Here is a 19224-nt window from a genome sequence, read left to right as displayed (position 1 = left end):
GAAGGCCTGCCTCAATTTCATTTGAGGGTAGAAAATGGCTGATAAATTGGTTTATTATATTATTCATTTGCCACTGATTTGCGTGATTTTGTACTTAAAGTTGTATTGGACTGTATTGAAGATTGCTAAAATGCAGACCCAAGTTAATTTTTGGACACAGTCAAAGCCAGTAACAAGGTGTAGCTGAAAAGTTGTTTTATATGGTAGAGTTTAAAAATATTGTTTTGCTCTCCCTGATTAACAATGTGCTGGCCACTGCTTCATCACATAAAGATTGATCATTTTGCACTAGAATGTCAATGTCAACCTGAAATCAGAAATGGTGTTTTATGGTAGAGTTTAAAAATATTGTTTTGCTCTCCCTGATTAACAATGTGCTGGCCACTGCTTCATCACATAAAGATTGATCATTTTGCACTAGAATGTCAATGTCAACCTGAGATCAGAAATGGTGTTTTATGCGACTTGGAATTTTTCAAGCCTGTATATCCAAGCCACGTAATTGTATATTTTCCTGGCTTCCTTTTATGATTTTCTTTCCATGCTGACCAATTCATCACACATCAGACGCTTTTGATCAGTTTGCTACTATTTTGCCACTTATATGAAAAAGCATTGGCAGTTTACAACACAGCATGTCATGGAATGAGGTAAAAATAACCGTCCAGACAACAAAGTTAAAGCTTAAAAAATCAATCAAATACTACAAATAACAAACAGTTCATTGGTAAAATTGCATTTGTCATTCAGTGCAAAAGAATTAAATAATCGCTTACTCTTGTTTCCAATAAATCACATAAATCAGATGTGATATTTTTCCAAATAAGTCGGTGGTGATGTGAAACACCTCGTAAACAATGCAATTTTTAGCAGGGCTGTGGTATCTGGAAAAATTTACAATTCGAAACGAAAGTTGATAAAAGTTCTCCAGTTCTAACTCCCAAAAAATTCAAATGTTGGTAAACCTGAAAAGTATGCTATGCCAAGTCAATTTTTTTTCATTATTCAGGATTCAGGTCAATATGTCGAACAGATTTTCATTCAAAATTATCATTCTTCGACCCTATATAAGTTTCACAACAAATTACTATCTTTGGTGATAAGACACAATCTATGTCCGAGCTTTTTTGACTTGTTTTCACTATAGTATTTTTACTTTACCGAGTACTAAACGTTTTTTAAAGTATATTACAGGATGGCATATAAATAAGGAAAATTTGGTTCACTTTGAAGCTGAAGCCAGATTTTTTCACAACCCAAAGTTGGACGTCAAACTTCGGAGTTGAATGATTTTCTCCTGAGCCCACAACCCTGGCGTATGGTTTATTTAACAGGGACACTCTATGAAAATTAAGGCAAAACAATACAATTCAAAAACACGAGTTCATTGTTCATTCGGTATTAGGTTGATGACAACACATAATTACAAATATATATATAACAATATAAAAACCATTCAAAATACAGAAAAATATAATTATGATCCACAAAATATACAGACATCGTCACTGACGAGAATAAAACAGAAATTACATGGTTACTATTTATGAAAGCCTCTATGGCCATGGTAAATGATGTTTAAATATGACAATATGTGAACACCACGGACATGATAAATGTTAAATATTCACATAACTTTTTCTCAAGTTCTAAGTTGAAGTTTATACAAAATAATTCCAATGATGGCAACAAAATGTTTCCAATGCAAAACAAAACTTGCAACAACAATTCTTCAAAACCATTAGTATTTACAGTAGCCAAATGGTAAAAACAAGAAATTATACAATCCAAAGCTAGTTATGGATAAATTGCATGGAATTACATGATTGCTATAATATGAAAAAAGCATGAGAAAATATCATGAAGCGACTTTTGCATGATTAACTGCAGCTTTATAAAACAAGATTTGCAAGAGGAATATTACCACAACATGGCTGTTATTTTTGCTAGAAAAAGGATATTGGTTGATTCAAAAGCGTGAATCACTAAATGGAGTACCATTCCGAACCAATATTTGCAAAATAAAGCATTTTTATTCCCAATATCATCAATATTTTCACTCAAATTTGAAAAATGATTGAGTTTTCCATCACATATTCAAACATTCTATTTTGTAATGTTTCGTCTGACCGAAGTTATACGTATCAGACAAGCACTTTTCAACAATGATTTGAACACGCTATTCCATTCATCAGTTTTATATGAAGCAAAATGAAATGGCAAATCTTTGAAATCAAATTCATTTAAATTCGGTACAGAGATATGAAAAGCATATCTATACAAAACTGGCAGATGTCAATTGCGATGAGCAGCACTGAAGCAGACGTAATAGGAACACGAAAAGGCTAGCACAAGCAGAATATATGAATGAAAATGTACTATGAGAAATATAGATAAAAATTTAATGACTGCGTAATGACAGGGATTAGGCCGATAATGATAATAACATATGTGCAAATGTATTTTATATCTTTATATCTTTTTCATAGGATTAAAAGCTGCCACAGAAAAAATTGCCAACTAAAATTTCAATTTCATGATATTATTTGTTCTCCTTTTTCGGAATTTTTTCTTCTTTCCCAATTTTGTACTCTAAGGCAACTTTACTTTACTGCAATATTACAGTAAATAGAATGGAATTCCAAGTCAATTTTTAATATATCGACTGTTTTTCGCAGTCAGAAAATCTTGTTTAATTGACATCATGCTCGATTGACATCATGCTCGATTTATGAGCCTTGTCGTGTATGGCAACAACAGAAACACTATCTAATTTTGGAATCTTTCTCCGGTTTTTGTTTCACTAGTTAGCTTCAAAATCAGGGTTCTGGGCTCGTAACATTATTCATGAAGATCTCTGAAAAGACTTGGGAAAAGGGTTTTGCTAGATAATTACAACAATACGTACTAATGACAAGACGAAATGGATGAACATATTCAGAACTTTCAGAATCATTATTTTCAACAAACTTTTGTTTATATACTGGAAAGGGATGCATTGTTCAAATGTTAGATCAATGATCAAAAATGAGGATTGGCATAATATTGAAAACTGCAAAAAATTTAGGCAATTTTGGACTACATATCAAGCGCTTTGGTGTCCTTTACGAAAATACAATAACAGCAAAATCACTTTTTACAAAAATTTTGAGGGTCTGTCTGACCCTGGTGTAAAAGCGGAAAGCGCATTAAAGAGAATACTGAACATAGCGGAATTTCAAAAACTGTCCTTTTCCTGAATGAGATCAAGTACCAAAAAATGTATTCTGTGTTTTCGATGTTGCTGAATTTGGAGCAGGAGATATCATAGGATTACTGTCGGCATTTGAAGACTGATATACACGCTGTTGGGTTGATAAGGGTTGTCTTGGTCCAGCTGAAGCATGAACAAACATTAATTATGTAATATGGCATATCATCTCAAATAGTACAAGAGAGTGATGCTCAAATATATGAATACGAAGGCCAAAACAAATACTTTATATTACCAGTAGGGTAGCCTACCCTTATTTTATTTATCAACATTATCAACATTTATATTTCACAATATCTTACCGTACCTAGTCTACATTGCATTACTGGCATCAAACTTATCCGACTTATGCATAGCACGAGTGGGCAATATCAAAACGGTAGACAGCTATCACACGCTGTCCTAAAAACATGTTACCATAAATAAAACAGCGGAATTTTTGATTTAGGAACAAATAATATAGCTTTCTAGCAACAAAAACAATCTTTATTTTCACAGCATTAATTCATCATTTAAAGAGAAAAGGGATTTTTTCATAACAACGAGAAGGAGAGAAGAAATATTAACAATTATGGCCTAACCCTAACCTGGTACACATACTACGATAGTACCAACAAATGGACAATGGTGCAGGAAAAATTTTTGTTCGAAGTATACACTACACAGTACACAACACAACGCAACCCAATTTCTATTCCCTCAAACGAACGTTTCACAATCAGTCATTTCACATGGCCATGAGATTTGATCTGATCTGCATTATACTCTTGCAATTAAAAAATTGCCATTGTTTATGTTTGTAATTACGGTAATTAATTGTTTAAAATCCTATAAAACTTTCCAGTTGTTTGGATAAAAACAGACTCAAACAGAAAGACCCAGACATGTGATTTACCTAAAGGGATACCTCCATATTTCAGAAAATGTTGACAGTTGGAACTATCATACCACATCTTACATAAAATATGAATACTATAAATGTGTTTAATATTTCTCTGAGCATAACTATCCCTGCATAGGATAGGTAAATTCTATCCTGTGCAGGAATCTACAATTGTTTTAAAAAGACCAGAATATCCCTCTAGTTCAGCATTGCCTACGCAATTTATCACACTAATTGATATGTGCGACCAGCCATGGTCCACACAACACAAGTTATGATGATTATGACTTTTGGATTTAACTTTTTCAACCACCAAAATTTTCCTCATGTGCTTGTATCTTATAGTAAGAATTGTAATTCCATATTCACTCAAATTATAATAGTTATTAATATAGTAATACTCAATTTATTTCATTACCTGGCGGTGTTGGTAATTGTGGTTGTTGAGATGATAGTTTAGCAGGTAGAGAAGGTGGGACTGGAGCTGGAAAAGAATAAAATCATAAATAAATTCACACTACTTCATTACAATTTTTTTCTTATCTATTTCAACAAATTATGGACGAGGTAATTTGGATAAAAAATTAGCAAATAAGCGGTGTGAGTATATCTGGATGGGCAACAGTAGAATGGTAAAAATATTCTGATGATAACCAGATACCAGAGATTAAAAAGTTTGAATTTTTCACAAGAGCCACAATTTTTTTTAGGGAATTTGCTTGAAGAAAAGAAATAACTACCTAATTGAAAAAAAACTGAATATCCTTTGTCAGTGTGTTCCCAGTCCCTTATACCATATATAATATGTGGTATAGTTTATATTTTGTTATACATCGATCAATCTTAAATTGTTCTTGCTATGTTTCACAGTTCAGTGTATCATATTGATTTTACATTTTGATTACTAATATTGTACTTAATTATGAAAAAATGCTACAGAACAAATATCTCAAATATAGAATTTCAATGTAGCGCAAATCAGATCTTTCTCATGTTAAATGTTGTTTTATTGAATAAGTTTATCGATGGATCGTTACACTGATTCTTGTTACTGTTGGAAAACAATTCCGAATTTCCAAGGCACTAGAAAGCTTTTATTTATTTTTTCAATTTTTAAGTGACACAATGTTTCACCAAAAATTTCACTGTTTCATTTCAACTCAAAGAGAACACTTTTTATTCCGTATTGCCCTTCCTGTTTGTTCGCAGAAACTTCGCTGTTTTATTTTAAGTGAAGGGGAACACTTTTTATTCCATAATGCTCATCTTGCTTGTCTGCAGATCTTTTTAGGAAATTGGTGCGTACTGGTCGCGATGCGCAACCTTCCTTTTTCATATATTTGAGCATTGCTTTTTTGTTTTGAAAACAAAACGACAAAATAATTCAGGAAATATTTCAAAATGTAATCAGGTCACTCACCCTTGACTCTTTTTCCATTACCGATACTATTATTATTACAATTTTCCGAATTTGTGGAGTTGGTTTTCTGAGATGACGTATTTCTCTTTATTACACTTCCTGTTACCTTCCTTTGAAAACTTGATGATTCTGCTGAATTTCTTACTTCCGATGTGAGAGAAGTGCTACGTTTGGTTGGCTTTTCACTGTAACAATGATATACAGTGTTAATTTCTGAGTAGTGGTTGTACAATATCTAGTGTAATTAAATATAAATTGAAATTCAGTAATTAGTAAGATAGTAGAACAAGTCAATGCACACAATATATTCAGTGTAAGATTCTAAATAGGGCTGTTTCTCTCCAACCCAATTTTTACTATACTTTACCATTGGAAACTTTTTGATGCTTATTTTCTTTTAGTTATTTGATGAATGGAGGTTCTAAACCAGGGGTTCTCAACCTTTTTTCCGTCAAGTACCCCCCGAGTCACGAAACAATCAACGCGAACCCCCGGTAATCACACCGAACAAAGTTGTGATATATATATATTGAATAACGATTTGTTGCAACACCAATTTTTTGACCATAGATAACTAAATTAAATCGTCTTGTTGATATTATTGCCCTTGTCGTCCGCCTAACTAATGAATTCCTAAAATCTCTCCCAATTTTCAATAAGCATAATCACTTCTCCAATGCTCGCAGCACGCTGTCTTTAGAAATTTCAAAGTTTGAACGCAAAGACTTGAATTTCACATTGTTGCGTCACAATCACAACAATGCAAGATCAGGGAAAATCTACGTTTCAATTGGCGTCCAGTTTCAATGGGCACGCATTTTCCCATTATAGTAATAAAGGATATTAAAAAACAGCAACATACAAAAACTCGACTGCCATCCAAGTTCCCCTGGAAATCTTCTCGTGAACCCCTGGGGGTTCGTGAACCCCAGGTTGAGAACCCCTGTTCTAAACGATTGAACTTTTTAAAAAGCACAATTTCATTTCAAAACATTCAAGCAACTTCTGCGAAAAAGTACTCGCAGCCATTTTTAGCCTAATCTATTGATGCTGTACGGAACTGTAGTTTGGTTTCTGTAACTAAACTGAAACCTTCCTGAATCCAAACTGACCAAAGGTTATTTGATTTAGGACAAGTAGTACTGAAAAATATCAAAAACAAGTCAACTTTCAAAACAATGATTGAATACATTGTGAGAAAAGCGTCTCTAATACTAAAATTTCAATTGTTGCATCATGTATCACTGTTATGTTATCATGATTGGCCAATGTTCCAGAAATACAAAGATAAACAAGAAAGTCAATAGTGGAAGTCAACATTCATCACAATCAAGTTGATTAATCAAATTTTAAACTTGAAGTGTATTTCATTATTTCAACTGTACATAGTCAGTTTATTAATCAGTAACCATTTAATATATGACAGATTATGATTTATGAATATTCTCAATCAACTCATAATGTTTCCTGATTGATATATTATGCAATAAAAACATGATTCACACCTATTTGCACTTATGATGAATTGCCAATAAAAATTTCAATGTCGTTTATTAAATATAACGGTGAAACCTTAAAAAACAAGTTGGGGATTGTGTTCAAGTTTATTTTGCTTCAGACCATGATGACTATGACTTACGGTAACTATTTTTTATGTATGTTTATACTTTATTATTTACCTCAAAATGTAACAACATCTGCATAATAAATAAACATTATGACAGAGACGAGGTAAATGTACAAAACCTTGCTGGCTTAACCACCAAGCCATAATTCATATTTCATATCCATATTATGCTATGCATCAAAAATATTTTTAGGAAAGAATATGAGTAATATGTAAACCCTCCCACATAAACATGCTGTATTTAGTGTCGATAACGAGGTACCTGTTGAGGTTTGGTTTCTTGGGTGGTAAAGGTGGAGGTCTTGCTTGATCCGAAGTTACAGTATTGATAGATGGTGGAGCAGAAGAAGTCTATAGGAAGAGGAAATAATGATGATATGATTAAATAGATTAATATAAACAAATAAAAGACAGGATGAACGAACTAATGTGGGTGCAAAAACAATGGTGATAAAAATAATGGTCTTTATTTCTCCAACAACTCGGTACTATTCTTATTTATTAATGGTGCTCATAATTGGCGTAGTTTTGTGCACCAGGACTATGATATTTCTCGTTAGATGTTCAAATGCTTCTTCCCGTTATGAGACTTATTCTATGACAAAAGTTATAACCTTGGAATTTGTTAGGAAAAAAATAATATTTACGAGGGATGTATTCAGTTCTGTGCAATGATTAATTAAAAATAATCTTGGAACGTCATAGCGGGAACAATATATATAAACTTTTTGAATGTTATAAAGTGTCGCAATGTATATAGCCTAAATTAAATTTAAAAAACTGAAAAAAAATATTACGAGTAGATATTATACTATCTACTATCACATATTAAAACTTAAATAGAAAGGTTTCAAAAAAATAAACAATAAAAAAGCATTGATTAGAAGAATAATTTGTTTAAAAAAATAATAATTTATACAAGCAAATAGTTCATTGCTATGTATGACCAGGGCTATGGTGTTGAATCTGAGAAAACTCACAATTAACCCTGTCCTTGATTCTTCTTTTAAAAATTATTGTCCCTGGCTTAGGGTTTTAAAAAATTGACTTCGACTTCAGCTCTGAGCTCACTAGAAAATATTACTCCATCTATGATCCCAGCTAAAACATGCTAAACCCCATCAAACAAGAGCTGATTAAAAAACTACCTAGAATAACCTTTCTAAATTAAATATATAGACTTGGACCAGAGATCTTTGACGCACATTCTACAACACAGAAAATTATTTTATTATGAATATTTTCTAGAATCTTGGATGTAACAACCAAGTTTTATGTTTCGGAATGATGTGATAAAATAAAAAAATTACCCTTGTTTTTGGTGGCAATGGTTTTACTTTCTCATTTTCATTCATTGATTCTTGTTTCGATGAAATGGTTGGAACATTCGGTAATGTAGTGGACAATGACGTAACAGTACTGGATGGTGATACCTTTTGTGATAAATGTGATCTGAAAATATAGAAATGTGGAAAATGAATTTATATCAGAGCATGATGGCCTGGATGTTTAAAGCGTCAGACAAACATGAGTAGGTGCTGTATAAAAAAGAAAGGTACTTCCATAATGTGTGTACCAGGTTAGGCCATAATTTTATCCCGTTTTCCCTTTTTTAGTTCCATTACGAGTTCGGGGACTGTCTGTGTTAGCCAAGTCAATATCCCCCTGCCCATAGGTTTCAGTCCTTTACACAACTTGATGTAAAGTAGGCGAACAAAATTAGTTATCTCCATATTGGTACACATACTTCCGAAGCGCCAAAAGAAATACAGAGAACAAATGATATATAATATGTCATGATACCGACCCATAATGGAAGCAAATAGACATAACTTCACCTCTCTAATATATTCAATTTTCATTTCATAACAGTTTTAAATCTTTTTAGACTACATTTAGATTACATTAGACTACATAGACTACAATGAATAATTCAACATTAGCCAAGATACAAAATTGCAATTAGTGTACCCATAGTTCCTGAATATTACGGTAGATCTAAAATTTGATCTGACATATTAATTTAGAAGGCATGAAGCTGTGATCAATCTTAGCAAAGAATTTTTAGATAGTTGATAAAAAATTTGTGTGTAACAAGTAACAACTAACAATAACATATCATGAATGGTAGTAATATAGCAAGAAACGGGAGGATACAATATCAGTAAACTCGTGAAAAATTCATATCCTATAATTATTTCTTGTTCAACGTGTTTTGCACACAATATTCATGATATATTGTAACATTTGAACATATCCTATTCCTCATGTACAATGCACAATTTCCAACTAAATTCAATTTCTAAAAATAGGGATGCGTATCAAAAATTAATAATCGATATTTTATGCCTAACTGGATAATATTTTTCCCATATTTATAAGTCTTATTTCTATTGATTATAGTACTCGCGCATTATGCAAAAATAGATATGGTATATTGATACAACATACAGTAAGTCAACACGCCCATGAAAAAAACGAGCATTTCAAAGGTGATTGATACTTCAAAATTTTTTCTAGAATTCGAATAAGCCCTATTTGATCATTTACAAATCAGAATTGGTAAAAATAAGATGACATCAAAGATATAAATAAAGTTTGTCTCTCCAACACTTAAGAAATGACACTCCACTGAAGTGAAGATAAAGTGCTTCAAGTACAAAAAAATCAATACAGTTAGCGTTTCTCAAAAGCTTGAAACAACAAAAAATGACTTGGAATAATTGATGTGACCTTAAAATATGTGAAATTTAACATATACGGTAGCTAAACAAAGCAATCCGTTAAGGTGATCAATAACGAATAGTATGAAGAAGTTTTGCATGGAATTATAAATCAATACTAATGATATCTAAAAGAGTGTGAGTGAGTAATAAATATTCAAAATACAGTAATCATTCAAATTGATACGATCAATGAAATTACAACCCATGCTGGATAGGATTTTCATATTTATCCTGGGGGAGAGGAAATACAATAAGAATGCTTAATCCTATGGTGAACCATGGTCTCTCGTTGGGTTATTAGTCCATTGTAGTCCATTGTTGGGTTGGGTATGAGAATAATAAACCAGTTATTTGTTTCAGATAATATTCTGGATTTTGTTAACGTCTCACACAAATACCCAATCGCCAAATTTTCATCGAAACAACGCCAGACCAGATTTAAAGAATTTGCTGATTTATTAGTTTCGGTATTACGCAATTACCAAACTGTACAAATTTAAGGTGGTTTTATATCTTTGTCTGCAAGACCGGGGGCCGAATGGGTAGATTTGACTTGCATAAGAGGGTAAATTTTTCAAGCAACAAATACCAATTTTTATACTATCGTGTTTCCCCGAAAATAGGACCTAGCCTGAATTTTAAAAATGATTTCATTATAAGTTATCCCCTTAAAATGAGATCTAGTCAAAAGCGATTTTTTTTGCGATAGCAAAAAATCTCTCTTACACGTTTTGAGTGATAAATCTAAAACGTGTGAGACGAAAATGCAGTATTTATAAGTGAACGAAGATAGATTCCCATATTTTGTAAATTTGAAAATCTAGTAATTCTCCGTAATTCTAATTTTTTGATGAATGAAAATATAAGACATCCCCTGAAAATAAGCCCTAGTGTTATTTTTTAAAAGAATATCTAGATAAAACCCTGTCTTATTTTTAGAGAAACACTGTACACGAATAGGCTACCGATTTCATTTCAGTAGTGACCAAATATGGCAGTTGCTCATATAACAGATTTGATTGTAATTTGTAATGTTCCAGTTCCATAATGTATGGTATTATTGCGGCTCATTATTGCGGATAGACTGTCTAGACTAGCGACACATTTTTCGCAATTTATCATGCTTACACACTGGAATAAGACAGTCCGCAGGGTTAAGGGGTAAATTTTACTTCTCAAATTGGCAAATACAATAAGAAAACTCCTTTATATGTCCATCATTCGTCGCATGGAACAAACTAAAGTTATTTTATCAAGTTCAATACGTGATTTTATGAACACCTTTTATATCAGAAGAAGCGATTAGAGAAAGTGAAAGCAGAATACAATTTTTCGAGTCTCACAAATACACAATTAAGAATCGCCATATTTATATTGAAACCATGTGATCAGATTTCAAGAATTGTCAAAATTGCTGATTTTTTAGTTTCGGTATTACATAATTTAGACTCGTAAAGATACTATAACCAAAATGTACAAATTTACAGAGCGTGGGTTCGTAAATGGGTGAATTTGACTTGGATGGGTGATCCATGAAGCAAAATACAAATTTTCAAGTTAAAGAGAAGAAAAACAAATAGATGTACTCACTTATAATTGACAGGAGAAAACTTTTTAGTCTGAATTTTCTTCTCTGTCACTAAACTTTCTTTCATTGGCTTAATTAATTCAGAATCTGTTGATTTTAAAGCTATCCCATTATTTTGTTGAAACTTCAATCTTGTGGCTTGAAATTTAGGATTTGGCGATGATTTTATAGGAGTCCTTCCCGGTGATGAATTCTTCAATGCCCAGTCGGATAATTTTACAGGGGTATCTAATTTAGAAGGCGTAAATTTTTGGGGGCCTTTCACCGAAGGTGTCCGAGTGATTGAAAATGGCGACCCATGAGGTGGAGTGGGTGCATTTGGTGAGTTCATTGCAAAATTTGCAGCTCCGGACGTGGGTGACGAAGTCATAGGCGAATGGGTCTTCTCATTAAACAATGTTTGTGGACTACGAAAAGGTGAATAATGGGGTGATCCAGGGACGAATCGATTCGGCTTGGGTGGGACAGTGACACTCGGAGGTTGGGGTTTCAGATTAAGGGATAGAGATTCGGCAGTTTTATCACTGAGCATATCAGTGTACACTATATTTTGTTTTATCTCTTTGGATTTATCAGAGGTATCATTATTATTATTACAATATTCCATTTTCAGGATTTCTTTACTTTGTGCAGTTGATCTCATTGCTTCCAAACCAGCGATTGTGGAACCTGGCTTGACGCTGTAATACCTATAAAAATGATAGAATAATTATTCAGCGGAAATTCATATTGATTTTTGAAACAGGCTTAATCAAGCATTAAAATTGAACCATTTAACTGCTTCAAATGCATTTTAAACCTCAATAACAATGATTCAGATAATTTCCATATGGAGTACCATAATTACTACCTTGACATAATGTTATATGGGCCTGTATCACGTACAATCATACATGTATATAACATTGAAATTGTGCAAGTTTCATGACGTAATATCTAGAAAAATGATGATATTGGCATTTCGCAACTAATGGATACCAAATTGTAGCTATGTTATACTGTTAAATAATGTCTAGTATTTTATCACACTGACCAAGACCTGAAGTATATTTTATCCAATTTTAGACGCAGTTAAAACCTTAGGGATAAAACGCAGCTCATTGTTTCCAGTAAGTTTATTACACAAAAAACGGTATTGTTAAAGATCAATTTTAAAAATAACGAATTCTATCGAATCACCACAAACTTCAAATCCACAGCCAGTAATTGAATTGTTTAAAGCTGGTCTGGGAGTATATGTATGGTAACTTGTGCACTGTTGCTTCAAGCACAACAGAATTCAATATGACCAAAATAAGGTTAGGGACAACTGGGACACAACATATTAAGTATTCATCAGAATAAGACTTTATTTATCCCTGATTGAAATTGAAAAACTGAAAGTATAGAAAACTATGTGAGCCCGTTTCCTAAAAGATAATAATATTTGAAGATAAAATTTCCATACATGAAATATAATGGACAAAATATAATGCTAGTCAATACTTTGAATCTTTGATAAACCAAATGCTGTAAGTAAAAACTTAAAATGCCCATTGTTAGTTTATAAATCTGAAAAAAAAACGTACCCTGATGTCGTAACCCCCTCCACACCATCTGCCAGTAAAATGGGTGGGTGACTGCTGGTTGGTATGAGAGTTACATCTTGTGTATTTTGTGCCACACTCATTGGATGATGCTTAGCAAAAAAGTGCGCTACTGTATCCATATCTCTCTCAGTGTTAGAATCCAAAGATGATGTAAAAGATTGTGCTTTGCACATTTTTATAGGTAGTTCAGGTGTCATACTCTCCTCTGAATCACCGCAGGAGTATAATTCCGTAGCATGTTCAAGTGCGGTTTTAGCTGAGTTCGTTGTTTGATTTAAGTTTCTCTGAGTTGATTTTTCTTGTAAAATACGCATTTGTAATTTCAAACTGCTACAGCGGTTTTGTTCCTCTTTTAACTTGATTGCCAGGTCTTGTTTCTCTTTCAAAGCCTATTATGAAGTTGGCAATTCAATTTGAATAATAAATTTGACAGATTTGTATAAAACCATGAGTCACATTAAGATTAGAGAGATGTCCAAAACCAATAACTTACGGTACTATTCCAAATAAATTTTGAAATAATAGCTACAACTATGGAATAGCGTATTTTATTTATTCTAAACTGGGTCCCAATCAACACAGAATTATAAAATATTGTGAATTCACTGATATAAAATTTGGCAATGTAGAAAGTTTCAAATAAACATTGTTTTGATTTGTTGTTTTTATAGTGTAGGTTTTACAGTAAAACTAAGTTGTTGTTTTATGTCTGGGCATCAGATGTCAAATGCTTGGGACGATAAATTTTCAAACGAGAACTCGCGACCTACACTAAAGTCAATTCCTCCACAACTAGAAGCAAACATGTTGATAAGTAAATAAGAAGATACAACTAACCAAAAGCTATAATTACACCAGAGCATAAATTGAATGGGATAGAATCAAAAAATGCATCAAGGACTGAGGTCATTGATGGCTTTATCAGATATCATTCTAAATCACAATTTTACCAGACAATGGATAAATAAACAACAATTAAAATTGAATATTGTTACAATCTGATATGAAAGATATTGCAAAATTCTGAGTTTAAATGCCATAGTTCAAGTCATAATATGACAGAATTCCAAATGCTTATCTGAAGGACAGACATAAACATAATTTGGAATTCGCATGTCAATTCTGGTAAATGATGAATAATTCAACTAACCTAGCTCACACCATTAGCCAAATTATAGAATCTTATATCTATATAATAATCTAGAATATACAGAGTGTTCATAAGTCCTGTCACAATTTCAGTTTTGTCCAATGGAGTCAGTTCTCAATATATCTCAACCAGGTTTGTTTTACTTTAGCGAGTGTTTATTTAGGTTTTTTTACATCATTTATTACATCTTTATATACGCCCGCTATGGTATTATTCATTGGAGTCATAAACAAACTTTCTACTGAATAACAAGTACTAATAAATCTAACCAGGGATGGCCAAAACCAAATATATCACTATTTCGACTGTATTCTAGAAAATATTTTCGTATATGAAATATTCAATACATTCTAAATTGGGAGCAAGTTCATGTTGATCACATCTGAAATGACACAGATATAAAAGGTCATTGTTTTCTATGTGTTGTTTCCTACAAGTTGAGATATGGTACATTTTGATAAACTTGTCTGACAGCTCAAAAGCCCTAATGTTAAATAAAAATGTTCTAAATTCCTAAATTCAAAAATTTACTATATCCAATATAATGAATTTTGAATGTATTCAATTTGTTTTGGACATCCCTGAATCAACGATTTCAAAAATCCAAATAAAAAATACTATGTCTTAACGTTTTACCAAAGAACAATTTATCTTTATTTAATTAATTTTAGGTCAGTTACCTGATGTAATCTTGCTTGTAATTCTGTTTCTGTTGAATCTATATCAATTTGTAATTCTTTAGATTCTGTTAATTGTTGTCGCAACCTTTCTTGTTCAGCCAATAACGATACAACAATCTTAACAGTAAAAGATAGCAAACGATCAGTGAACAACATGGATTCAACTATGCAGTACACAATAAAAATTCATTACATAATAATATATGAATTAAAATAAATAAATATATAAAATGAATAAAACATATAAATTTCATTTGACACCAAAATTGAATCTATTCAGGATGTTACCAGCTGTCATTATAGGTCCCAACCCATTTTAGAATTTTGAAAAGGGGCAGTTATTTTATTAAAATTGGGGTTGACTCAACTCAAATTGAACTCGAATCACTATCCAGCAAAGACTCAAAGTGAGTCAAGCCTTCTAAATGGAATTACTCGGACCCACCAACAACTAAACGCCAGTGTGATTAGATTCAGTGGTTGACTTCACTCTGATAGCATATGACTCGACTTCGAGGTTCGAGAACTTAACACTGTTTCATAATAGCATTAAAGTGAAAAGAAGTCAGAACAAATCATCTCAATTATCGCAACAGAGTGATCAATGATAAATTGTATTACAGGCAAATTACTTTAAGAAACTTTTACTGATTGATTAGTCACTCATATTAAAATTTATTCGATTTTTACCATTTTATGTTTTGTGTTCTCTTCTTTGCATAAACCGAGCAGTTTTCTATATTCTCCTTCAATTCGTTTTGTTCTCTCTTTTTCACATAAAACACTGGCATTGAGTCTTTCTCTCTCTTTCTCAAGAGCCATAGTTACGTCATCGCCTGTCTTTGTATCAGCAGCATGTTTACGTTTTTCTTCAGCCAATTCATGAGCCATCTGAAAGTAAAAATTTGCTTGTATAATAGAATTAATGTGGCAAAGTTAAAATAACACACTTGATCCTTGAATATGATTTACGTCAAACAATGAGATAATAAAATAAACAAATTGATCTCAATCATCAGAAGAAATAACAATCATCTTAGATATGAGACATGTAGCGGCAGCATTTTGCCAAAAATTAATTTTAATGACGCTTTGAAAAAAATGTATTTCAAATTTTATTTGTGATATACAATGATTTGATTGCAATTTAGATAACTTAAAAAAATGTGGGTCTTTTGAACATTAAATGGTATTAGTACTCCTGTAACGATACGCCGGTACTTCTCTGAAACAGAATAATGAAAATTATACCATAAATGTATTGTATAAAAAGAATATTATATAAAATGAATAATATCAGCACATGGCATGGTCATCATCAATGTTCCCTCTAATTTTTTGTAGTATGTGTGCGCAGAAATTTTGGTGTGTGCACACTTTTTCGGAAAAGACTAATATTTGTGCAAAAACCAATGAAGAAATTTTGGCGTTCTAACCGGGTAATAAGTGGGCCAACAACAAACTTTCTCAACCTGCCAACCAAGCACATTGTTACATTACATCGAAATACGTCTGTGCGCAGTAAATCTATGCGTGTGCGCGGCCTCTGGAAGCTGTGTGCGCGAGCAGACGCGCACACTTTAGAGGGAACACTGGTCATCATGGATTTCTTACAATCTCAATGTAAACTTCAAATATTAAACAGTCAGTTGCTGAGTAACGTAGATATAGGTTAAACATAGTACATTAGTATGTCCCGTTCATATATGGTTTAAAACAGAAATTTAACTTACTTTTCTATGTATCTTGCTTGCAAGAGACATTTGTTGATGCATTTTCTGTTGCTGAGATTTGAATTGATAGACAACTTTTTCAAGAAGTGGTAATGGCTCGATAAAGGCCTAAAACAACAGAATTAATCCATTTACAAATAGAAATAAAACAGAAAGTAAAATATAGTCTGAAGGAAACAAAACAAAAATGATGACCTGTTCATTATAATACCGATTCTCATCATCATTTGTAGAATTTCCAGCAACATAATCATCTCTGTGTAATGATAGAAATGGATCAGTCAGTCGATGTACAAAATACTGCTGTCTCGCATTACGCTGGTTGGTGAGTTGAGCCTGAATTCAGTGATAAAAATATTGTTATGTACTTCCACTGGTATGTGAACAAAAAACTTGTTAACTTGAATTACATACCTGTAAGGCAGATATAAAGATATCTCTAGCTTCTAATTCTCCTTCTAATATACTGAGTAATCGAAGAAGATCATGCTTGCTCTTTTTCAACAGATTCATCCCTTTCTTTTTTATCTGCAATTAGTCAAGCTCTATGGTTATATGATTATTTATAAAGTAGTTCAACTTATTTCGACATGCTCATAAAAAATTTGATAGATTTTGCTTCTATGTTTGAAAGTTGGCGTCTTATTAGGTCATTTAACATTTTCCACTCAAGCCAAGTCAATTTAAAATTGAGAGGTGGAAAAACAATTCAATAAGTTATTAAACAAAACGATTGAACTAGCAAATATGGACTCACATAAAATTTAGATTACGAAACTATCAACTATTTTACTGTACTATCTTGCCACAATAAAACAAGAAAATAAGAAATAAGCACATGGCAACCAAAATTAGCACGGAAAACTATGCAATAAAAATACAGAAGTAACCAGGTAAATAAGAAAAATTATTAGAAAGTTTAGTTTTCATACCTGCGGATTATTATTCACCAGTCTGGTTTCACTGCTTTCACACTCAGAAATCGCATTGTTCTGGTTTTCATTCATGATTTTCTTATTTTAGGATCATCCACTGAATTCATTCATACATCCTTCATTTTTTATAAGTTCCTCAACATTCGAGGTAAATGTAATCCAACAATGGTTTTTCTCGGCTTACGAGGATATTGTACTCAGCAATGATCGAATTATTAGAGACATACGACAGCATTGATACTCTTCAAGCTTTATATGTGAAATTTGTCACACTCCACCTTACGCTTTTATCACCATTGGCCCACCCTTTTTGAGTCTAGATCAATTTATAACAATTTTGACTCCGCCTAATGCAAGAAACAAAACTGAAATGGAAATAAAAAAGGTTTTCATTCAAATTTGTTTATTCAATGGTGGAGGGGATTCATTTGACTGTGTAAATAATCCTATAACCAGAAAAACATGAGGTTAATAAAAAATTAAAAACACGACTAGGCCATCCTCATTACTTATTTTTCAATATTTAATTTCTAATATTGCAGTATTGATTTGAATGTTGAATTTGTATAATTAAAAGTTAAGACTTTAATTTAAAACTGAAACTCTATATCACAATTTTGAGTCCAACTACATTTTACTGTTTTCAGGTTTTATTGTAGCGGTTATACAAAAACATTAATTTGAGTTGTAAGAAAGATACGTGTCTATTTTTATGCTAAAAAAAGTAAGTTAACATCATAAAATAAATTACATGGTATAAATGAACTGAATATGACGGCAGATTCATATATAGCCTATCTCGACTTACTACAACTATACAATCAGAAAATGGTTATTGACGAAAGCAAAATAGGAAACAATTTATTCAATATACCGGTACGCAATGAAAAATTTCATCGGAATTTACGGTACTGCGGTTCGGGTCTCATGTAGTTTCGTACCTAACGTACTTCTAGTAGGCGTAGCATAACAATTTTTTCACGTGTCAATCCTAACCCCCACCTGACCACACCATCCTAAAATGACGTCACTACGACGGCACAGTGACGTAATAGAGCACTTCAAACTATGCGAACTGTCATCCAAGACGCGCAGACGAGAATCCGAAATCGAACAGTCATTTCTCTCGTTTTTTATAAGTTCCTCAACATTTGAGGTAAATGTAATCCAACAATGGTTTTTCTCGGCTTATGTCACTTCGACGTCACAGTGACGTAATAGAGCACTTCAAACTATGCTTCAAACTGTCATCCAAGACGCGCAGAAAACCCGAAATCGAACAGTCATTTCTCTCGTTTTCTCGTCGCAACGATCCGGACAGGAGAGAGATCGCTGACGTTGGTCAGTTCTTTATCGTCAGCGCCAATGCCATTTCAGGCGATCGTACGAGTATTTAGCAAGCTCTATGACATGATGAAATAAACTTGACTTGTCTCGACTGTCTGTCGGGTCTAGTATAGTTTAGTACCACAAGTACTTCCAGTGGGCGTAGCATAATGAATTTTGCATATGTTATTCCTAACCCCTACCTGACTATGCTACCAAAAAATACGTCACTACGACGTCACCATCGCGTCATAGGGCTTGCCAAAGTATAATTAACATCGCCCGAAATGGCATATGCGCCGCCGGTAACGAAC

At 32.7% G+C, this 19224-nt stretch overlaps 1 protein-coding gene across 1 annotated transcript; it reads right to left on the bottom strand.

The window, feature by feature from the left end:
- Positions 1 to 571: 571 nt before the first annotated feature.
- Positions 572 to 17974, bottom strand: LOC120325917 (uncharacterized). Its single transcript, XM_039392094.2, has 13 exons — positions 17582 to 17974; positions 17064 to 17177; positions 16845 to 16985; positions 16650 to 16757; positions 15607 to 15807; positions 14917 to 15033; positions 13066 to 13475; positions 11500 to 12186; positions 8494 to 8635; positions 7446 to 7534; positions 5557 to 5741; positions 4555 to 4620; positions 572 to 3376 (listed from the first exon to the last, which is right to left on the bottom strand). Exons 1-13 carry the CDS (start codon positions 17654 to 17656, stop codon positions 3246 to 3248), a joined length of 2466 nt encoding a protein of 821 aa, XP_039248028.2. The 5' UTR covers positions 17657 to 17974; the 3' UTR covers positions 572 to 3245.
- Positions 17975 to 19224: the final 1250 nt, after the last annotated feature.

This window comes from Styela clava, chromosome 4 (assembly GCF_964204865.1).
Source record: "Styela clava chromosome 4, kaStyClav1.hap1.2, whole genome shotgun sequence".
NCBI lineage: Eukaryota > Metazoa > Chordata > Ascidiacea > Stolidobranchia > Styelidae > Styela > Styela clava.
The sequence above is the reverse complement of the archived record's forward strand: the minus strand, read 5'-3'. Positions and strand labels throughout refer to the sequence as shown.